General features: G+C 41.3%; 2 protein-coding genes across 2 annotated transcripts; one reads left to right on the top strand and one right to left on the bottom strand.

Moving 5' to 3' along the window:
- The first annotated feature begins 5190 nt into the window (after nucleotides 1–5190).
- Nucleotides 5191–6552, top strand: M438DRAFT_54886 (uncharacterized protein). The gene is made up of 3 exons (XM_029910181.1): nucleotides 5191–5365; nucleotides 5420–5473; nucleotides 5624–6552. Exons 2-3 carry the CDS (start codon nucleotides 5429–5431, stop codon nucleotides 6359–6361), a joined length of 783 nt encoding a protein of 260 aa, XP_029758815.1. The 5' UTR covers nucleotides 5191–5365; nucleotides 5420–5428; the 3' UTR covers nucleotides 6362–6552.
- A 701-nt stretch (nucleotides 6553–7253) lies between these two features.
- M438DRAFT_398617 (cytochrome protein) lies at nucleotides 7254–9049 on the bottom strand (the record flags this gene model as incomplete). The annotated part of the gene is made up of 2 exons (XM_029909371.1): nucleotides 7254–7286; nucleotides 7511–9049. The coding sequence occupies 2 exons, from the start codon at nucleotides 9047–9049 to the stop codon at nucleotides 7254–7256; spliced, it is 1572 nt and encodes a 523-aa protein (XP_029758814.1).
- Between the last annotated feature and the right edge of the window lie 260 nt (nucleotides 9050–9309).

Here is a 9309-nt window from a genome sequence, read left to right as displayed (position 1 = left end):
ACTTAGTCCTAACTAAATCTATTAGGGAGTCCTAATCATTTAGGGTAGTATAGGACTAGACCTACTTATGTTTAGGGTAGTATAGTATAGGACAAATGACGTCATTTTCCCTATACCGCCCTAAATCCTAATAGGATTTCCTATACTACTACTAGGTCTAGGAAGGTTAGAAGGAGTAAGAAGTTAATATAGACCCTAAGCGTATTAGAATTAGACCCTAAAAACGAGTAAAAGGTGTTCTTAAGAGAAGTTTACTTATCTAAAGGTAGAACGTAATATATAAGTATATGTAGCGACTATTACGTAGAGTAAGGGTATACTTTTATACCTTCTACGAAGCTAAAAGTAACTAGAATAGTAGCTTAGTAATAGAGGAATAGACGTAGAATAGTAGTTAAGCGACCCCTTTATATAAGTTCTTATAGTAAGTAAGGGAAGTAAAAAACCTCTTCTAACTATAGTAGCCTAATACTACCGCTATAGTATTAAAACGTTCTATAAGAGGCCTTAGGGTAAAGCCTCTTAGGAAGGGAGGCAGTTATAATAGAGCGCTCCTAGGGGACCCCTAGGAGGCCTATTATTAGGACTTTATTATTCTATTCTAGCTACCTATATCTACGAAGCTAAGACCTATCGTATAGAAGGCTAATAATTAGTCTTACTACTATATTAAAGCGCATTATACGTTATTATTCTATACCCTTATACTTTTCCTAATAGTCTAATAGGAGTATTAGAAGTAGTTAGTTGCTAACCTCTAGTTTAAGTCTTAGGCGTAGATATATAGGAATATTGCTACTTATTCCCTTCCTAAGACTAATTATTTATTAACTAGACTATACTATATAAGTAACTCGACGAGCCCTTAGAAGTTCTACTATTCTATTCGTAGTAAGTTATAATACTTAGAAGGACTAAGATTATATAGGTCGTTTATCCTTACTAGCCCTTTAAATTTCCTTAGATAGAGAGTCCTATCCTTTTACTAGGTTACTAGTCCTTTATAGCCTCTAAGAGAATAATAAGGCTAGCTATATTAAAGTAGAGAATAGTATATGCCGCTATAGTAACGTACCTTAGATTAACTAGCATTATTATTACTATTATTATAAGGCTTTAGATTAGGTAGTCTTATACGTTTAAAAAACACCCCCTCCCTCCTAAACATAATATACGTAAGCTAATACGGGCTAAATACTACTTAAAAAGCATGCTAAGGCCTTATTTAATAGCTATCCGATAATACCTAAGGACATTTAAATACTAAAGTAGGTAAAGATAAAGAATCCTAGTATTAAGTATAGAATTAGCTAATATATACCTAAATACGCTAGTTTTATACTCCGAAGTAGGCGCGAGCAGTATATAAATATAGCTATATAAAACATCGCTAATCTCTATCTATATATTAGCTTAAATTTGCCGAAGTAGGTAGGGCCTAAGAGATAGGGTTAGAGTAAGGATTAGCTTAAGGAGTTTACTAAGGGCGCGTTTAGTTCATTTTTTCCTCTTAATAGAATAGCCGCTTAGTAGTCGCTTAGCGCTAAGGCCTTCTAAGCTAGTTAGCTATATACGAGCCGAGCTCGAGTTAATATAGGCGTTTAGTTTATACGTCGTTATAAGAGGGTAAAGAGGTTATTTAATTAGGCTAGTAGTAGTGTTCGTAGTGTTTTATAGTATAGGTTTAGTTACTAGTACTATAGAAATATACTATTAGTTTATGCTATAGAACACCTTAACTTAAATAGTCTAAACTTACTATGTCTTTTTAAGACTAGCCCTCTAAGACTATCGTTAACGTAGTTATTAATGCTACTATTAGTGCTACTATTAATAAGGATAGTTAGCTTCCTTAGTTACTAATACCCTCTTAAACTTATTAACCCTAAGCATTATCTTAACCTTAGTCTTAGTCTTCTAGCTTTTAGATCCCTCCTATATCGTAGGCGACCTAATAACTTAAGGGTAATAAGATCGAGCTAGCTTCTTATATAGTCTAGAGCTTTAAGATAGAAGAGGCCTTACTTAATAGTTTATTAGCGTAAAAGGATCTAGGAAATAAGATAGGGACTAGGATAAAGATTACTTATTAGCTAACTATCGCCAAGGCTATTAAACCCTATACCCCTACATTAATATATTACTTACTAACTACTATAAGGTTAAAGTCTAAGTTTGCTACCTTTACGAAGTCGTAGAGGATATAGGACGTCCTAATTAAGTAGTCTAGCTAGAGGATAAATAAGCTAGGGTTACTAGAGAACGACGAGGTAGTTATAAATACTTACTTTAATGCTTATAAGGAAGCTCGTAACTTTAGGTCTAAGGTCCTACTATTCTAAGATAAGCTATATACGCTTTATTAAGGCAATACTACGACTAGTAAGCGAGCTAGTAGTATAAAGGCATCTTTAAAGAGGTCTTAACCTATCGCTACTACTAACATTATAATTCCCCTAAGGGAAAGTAATAAGATTAAGGAGATTAACATAACTAGAGATGCTACCTAGGACACTACTAATAATCTAGCTAGTAATGCGCGTATTAAGAAGGAGGTCCTATCTTAGTTTAGTATTAATCTAATAGGGCCTAAGAGGTAGAGGATAAATGCGAAAGAGATAACTAGACTTACTAGTAAACTTAAGCGAGTAAACGACATTATATAGTAGAAGCTCGCTAAGGCTAACCCTATTAGGGCTACCATTATAAAGTTTAATAAGCTCTATGCCGAGGGTGCTAGTAATAAGGATAACTTTTAGAAGGATATACCTAGTAAGGACTAGGTTAAGGTGCTCTACGCGCTATTAACATTAGTAGGTAATATAATAATGTTTATTAAGTCTAGGCTAAAGATTAAGCATCTAGTAGTAAAAGGGTAGCTAGAAGGTTAATACGTAGGTAATAGAGTAAGTAGTTTAGAATTTATTATTATTTGGTTAAAGACTTAAAATATTAGATTTATTGCTAAGGCTAGTTAGTCTATCTATCTCTAAGTCTAAGGGCCTCTAAGTGACCTTTATAATCGTTCTATATTACTATAGTAATAGCCTCTCTCCTCTAAGCTATTAGCAACTACGCCCTCTACTTATTAATACTAGCTCTACCTTTAAAGTTATTCTTACCATCGTTTTTAAAGTCTCTATTATTAATAAATACGACACCGTTGCCTACGCCTCTAATTTCTACGATTAAGTTATTTATAGTAGTTAGCGCGAGCACTAGTTACGCTTAGAACTTAAGTAAATACCTATACTATTTATTAAAGATCTACTAGCGCATCTTAAATACCCTAAACGACCTCTTAATATAGTTCCTTAGCGACGAATAGTATAAGTTAAATAGTTCTTCCTTACTCTCTAGCCTCTTACTTACTAACTCCTATTCGCGTAGATAATAGCGTATACCTCTATACGGTACAAGGGTTATATTACTATTTAAGTATCTAGCATTAATAAGGTAGTGTTTCCTATTTAGATACGTTAAAGGTAAGTCCTAATCCCTCTTCGTAGCCTCGAAGATATATATATTATAGGCGCTACCTTTCTAACCTAGGTAGATATAGATAAACTAACCCTTAAAGTTATAGGCTACTAGGATGTTTTACGATAGATATCTATATCTATTCTAATACGACTTAATCTTAGGCCTAGTTACGTACGCTAGAACATAACTACTATTAAGCGCACTAATATAGTCTTTAAAGAATAGCTAGAACTTAGCTCTTTAAACCTCCTCTAAGGTAGGTATATTCTAGTCTAGATGTTTAACTATATCGACATATAATTTAAGAAGGCTAACTATAACCTTATATATAGTAGTAGAGATAGTCGCTATAGAGTATTAGAAGGCTTCTTATAGCTACTAGTAAGATAGACCTATTATAACTATATAGAGGAAGATTACTAACTTCTTAGTAGTAGTAAATTAATGCTAATCTAAGTCCTTACTAAACTTCCTACTATCCTTAAGATAACCTCTTACTATAAGCCTCTTAAGTAGAGCCTTAAAGATATAACCTCTTAAGCGTATAAAGTTAAAGATCCTCCTATTAGTAGCAACCTTACATAGTTACTAGGTCTACCTTATACCTTTACTATTATCTATATATACTATATGTACACTATTACTATAACCCTCGATAATGTTACTAACGCTATATATAGTAAGGTAGGTCCGTAAGGCATACTAGTTATAGTTATTAAAGTTATCTATCAAAGTCCTACTATACTTAGACTAAGTTCTAAAGGAGATATACTACTTAGGACTAGTAGAAATAATAATAGTACATTTAGGCCTTTTTAGCACTAAAAACCGCTAGAAAAGCATATATCGCTTTTTTTTTAACCTGCCGACTATATCTCTCTTAAAATTACCTCTACGACATAAACGACACAGTTAATTTTAACTATTTAACAGATCTAAGTTGATTTTAGCACTTTTGACGACTTCTTAACGCTTTTAAAGGCCCTCAAACTCGCGAACCGAACGCACCCTAATAAGTAGAAGAGATTTAAGAGATAGCAGTAGGACGTTTAGGGCTAGAGGAGTTAGGAGCCTTTACCCATGGTTTTTGATAGACCTTTTTCATGTGCTACGAATTCTAGACAATTATGCAAATTTGAATCCAAGTGTTATCCAGCATTTATGGAGCATCTCTGAAGTCTGCATCTCTACATCTTCTGTATAAATCGTCCTTGCCAAAAAGGGCAATTTTCCATCCGGGCCTTCTTTCTACAAAGCGAGCGATGCCGCGGGGTCGCTCTCAGCCGCAACTCACCCCGCCCCCCACCTGCCTCCCCGGAGAACTTCTCTCGATACGTGCAACCTGCGACATTAAAATAATGCGACCAGGAAGAGGTTGCAAAAGTTGTCGGAAAAAACACGAGTGGAGTTGAGCTTTGAGGAAGATCAGGTTTGGGTGTCTACGAATCAACCTTGTGAGTTTTCCATTACAAGGTTGATCTTCAACAACTTGAGCTGAATGTGGGATAGGCAAATTTATCATCGAGGATGTCGTTAATGGGATTGAATGGGACGCAACTGAGTTGGCTGGAGATAGCACTATAGCTGTCAACGAGGACGCCAGTAGGACTGCTCTCACCACTATACTGGAAGATCACGATGAAGATATTGCAAGTGATACCCTGCAAGCTGGAACGACATCTGAACAACAGCCATACGGAGACGAGCTAAGGGTCGACCCAGATCATACATACATCCAACTTCCGGAATCCAACTCGCATCGTTCTAACACGATAGACGTCCCCCAATCACCTTCGACTTTCAACAATCCCTCACTTATTTACCAGATCTGTTCACTGCTCAAGTTCCAGTGACTCACAACACCGCCGCTGAGAGCCTCACCGTAAGCCTCATACCATCATTTCAGCATAGTTGATGGGTGCTAACATTCACTCAGAACGCAAAAATGACCACCTTCACTGATCACGACACCGCCGCCGAGAACCTGACCGTAAGCCTCATACCATTACTTCAGCATAGTTGATGGGTGCTAACATTCACTCAGAACGCAAAAATGACCACCTTCACNGCCGCCGAGAACCTGACCGTAAGCCTCATACCATTACTTCAGCATAGTTGATGGGTGCTAACATTCACTCAGAACGCAAAAATGACCACCTTCACCGATCACGACACCGCCGCCGAGAACCCAGCCATGGCTGGAAACGCGCTCCGCCTTCACTACACTCTCGAAGAAGATATGGAGGACTCCACCGACGATGAAAACGACGACAGCCTTGCTGAAAACGAGAACTACCTGGAGTTCACCGACAGGCCCGGTGCCTTCACTCTCGTGCACAACGAGGAGGATGACATGGGAGACAACGATGAGGAGTTTTTGGATGAAGAGTTCGAGGGCGAGGAACCCAATGAGGAGGACATCGGCCCAGTTGTGACTGTCGCCCAGGTTCCTACTGTCATCGCGCAAGGTCCTGTGGCCGTCGCCCATGTTCCCACTGGCATCGCGCAGGGTCCCGCTGTCATCGCGCAGGTTCCTGTAGCTGCACAGCCCGTCTCCAACGCACGTCGCACGACTCCTGCTCAAGTGCTCCTAAAGAGAAAGACACGCCAAGGTACCAAGATCAAGAACCGCATCCTTGAAAACTTCCAGACAATGCGCGATGACGGAACCTGGAAGGACTACCCCACCAAGCCCCCCAACAATCTGTTCGCGGAGAACCAGGCTCTGATGGAGGTGCTCATATCTCAAAAGAGATTCTTCGACCTCGCTGTCTCTAGAGGCGGTCGTGCTCTCAGTGGCACTGTCGCTCGTGCCTGCGAGAACCTCGCTGAGGCTGGCGACTTTCCTAAGTGCAAGGTCCGTATGGACAAGTACTAGGTTCCACATCATCAAGACTCAGCCTTGAAGGCTCGATCTCATCTCAATGGGAACCCAGAAGGATTGTATTCGTACACATTGCATTTTGATATCATCCGGACACAGAAGGAAGGGGGTTCTTACTTCATTGTATTGACCCATACGAAATGGGATTTTTTTTTCTATCTACTACGCAGGTATCACGATTCACAATTATCATAAGCATTTGAATCGTATCAAAGTCATACCCACCAACCAAACTTCCTCATCTAAATATCCGGCTTCCACGCAGCAAAAATCAGACAAGAAGTCGAGGTACGCTCAACTACACCTCTTGTCACAAAAGCGAACACTGACACATTTGCCATCCTCAGAAAAACGTGATACACCATCTTTCACAAGCAATCGGATTATCAGCATCCAACGGCGAGCTCGAAAACGCAACATTCGAAACCCATCATTTATTGTACATGTGTGGATATTGTCTCAAGCACCCTGCTCAACGGGAAGCTGCGATAAACTTCCTGACATGGTCGGAAGATGTCACGGGGTGGAGGACGTCGAATACTGTTAACATGCTCAAGGAGCAATGGAAGCATTTGGATGCTGCGGAGTAGTGACGATTTCTGTTCCGCATGCATCGTACACATGAGTTCGACAAATTGGCATCGCATGAGGGCAGACCTTTGCTTTGAATGTACATACGAGGTTTTCTTCTTTCTTCAAGACGCATGTCGTTACTTTTTGTAGTAGGCATCACCTCCTCTCCGTGTGCAGAACTTTGTCACGCGCATGCTGTAGAAATGCACAATGTTTTTAAGATCAGTGCAGCCCTCCACTAAGAGTGCAATACTTAGCGCCTCTCTGCGGACGACTATACCGATCTAAAAAAAACATTGTGCATTTTGACAGGCTAGACGGCTCTAGACGTGGCCGCAGGAGATGGCTAGAAGTGACAGAATTTAGCACACGGGGAGGTCTCGACGGGAATCTAGTAGTCGTCGATAGAAACTGAAATTGACTCAACAAAATGTGATCCAAGATTCCACAATCAAGATTGCAAGGCGGGTAAGACGAGAAAGGGAAAATTGACGTTCTTGCATTATATCCATTAAAAGACCTCTTTTCGACCGCCAGAAAAAAGTTTTCCAAAGTCGAAAGGTCTCAGACCTTCTCCGCCACAACTTCGTTGTTCCTCCTCTTGAATCTCACCGGCAGCGCCGAAGGATGCAGGTTCATAAACTCGTGCCTCTCAGGCTCAAAGTTTGAATCCGCAAGCTCGAACTCATATCTGTGCAACATACTAGCCAACACAACCGTCTGCTCTAGGTAAGAGATATTGCGTCCAATGCATCCTCTAGCACCAGTTGAGAAGGCAAGGAAGTACGAGCCTAGCTCTTTGCCTGCATCACCTAACCAACGCTCCGGTGTGTATTTTTCGGGCTCTGGAAAGATGGTGGGGTCGCGGTGGGCAACGAATGCGGAGATAGAAACGGTCGTATCACCAGGGACAAATTCGCCAGCAATGATGAGGCCTTCGGGCGGAGTAGCGCGAGTCAGTCCATGAGATGTTGGCGGAAAGATACGCATGGATTCGTCCAGACAAGCACGAAGATAGGGAAGGTATTTGACCTTTCTGTAAGGCGCGACGATATCATCTTCATCCAGCACATTGTCGACTTCTTCGCGGAGTTTCAGCATACACTTCGGGTTTTTGAGCAGCATATACATGACATTTGTCATTGCGATTGCAGTTGTTGTGGAGCCGGCGTTCATCATGATTGAGATTTCGGCAGCGATTTCGCCGAATTCGAGGTTGTTGGCTACGCCGTTCTTGTCTTGCATCAGCGCCTGAAAAAAGTCTTCGAGTTGTTCCCCTGCTTGATAGCGCTTCAGTCGTTCGGTGGTGAGATTGAGGACAATGCCTTCCCAACCCTCATTGAGCTTCCAGAGGCGGTTGTAGTGGGGGAATAGTTTACTGAGCTTGACCAAGGACTTGTAATAATCGTAGCAGTAGCCGATGACAGAATTTGCTTGTGAGTTTGCATAAAGACATTCGCGATAGTTGGACTCGAAAGTGGTTCCGTCAGGTCGCAGGGATTTCGTGCGATCGCTGGCTTGATCGAGGAAGCCGAGGCGATGGCTCAATCCAATATCGGCGATGGCGTCGAGGGTGAAGTAGTTAAGCCAGGGTTTGTAGTCAACAACTTCGTCGTGTCCGTAGTCGCTACAGCGTTTGTCTATCTGGTTGATGAGGCGAACGGTCTTGTCGGCGACTTTGAATTCCCACTCTTCCAGATTTTTCAGGGCGTAGGCCGAGGAGAGAACTCTACGCTTACGCCGGTGTTCGTTCTTATCGATGACATCGGCCATGTGGTAATGAGTACCTGCGGTCACAACATAGTTTCCATCCTTGCTGCACTTGGTGTTGTGGCCATAGATGTCCTTGATGGCTCTGGTATCACCGTACGACAGAGAGTTGGGGCCAGTTCTGATGACAGGCATGCCAGAGGAATGCAGCTCGAAGAGCTTCTTTGATCTGAAGCCTTTCTCCGATAGGAGCATGTAAGGGATGTTTGTGACTCCAGAGAGGATGTGCATATTAGGATATTTCCTCAATCCCTTGGGGTCTTTGAAGTAGTCGAAGATCCATTTTGATATGAGAAAGAAGAGACTCGCAAAGAATGTACCAAAGAGTAACCCATACATCTTGGAAAGGTTAAATCACGACAGAATGCAAGGTTGTGATTGTTTGGATGGTTTCAGAAGAAGAGGGAGCAAAGGCTTCATATATACTTACCTCTGCCTCGATGTCTCATAGATACGAGTGCTCCGACCGGATATGCTTCCTCCCATCGTAGTAACTTCGAGCGGGAGGTTCGAACAATCTCAGCCTACGCCAAGCACTCACAGAGGTTAGTCCGTCATCTGCCCCACCATTCTTATCTCCACCCTGGGGATCATAAGGG

This window comes from Aureobasidium pullulans (assembly GCF_000721785.1).
Source record: "Aureobasidium pullulans EXF-150 unplaced genomic scaffold scaffold_14, whole genome shotgun sequence".
Taxonomy (NCBI): domain Eukaryota; kingdom Fungi; phylum Ascomycota; class Dothideomycetes; order Dothideales; family Saccotheciaceae; genus Aureobasidium; species Aureobasidium pullulans.
The sequence above is the reverse complement of the archived record's forward strand: the minus strand, read 5'-3'. Positions and strand labels throughout refer to the sequence as shown.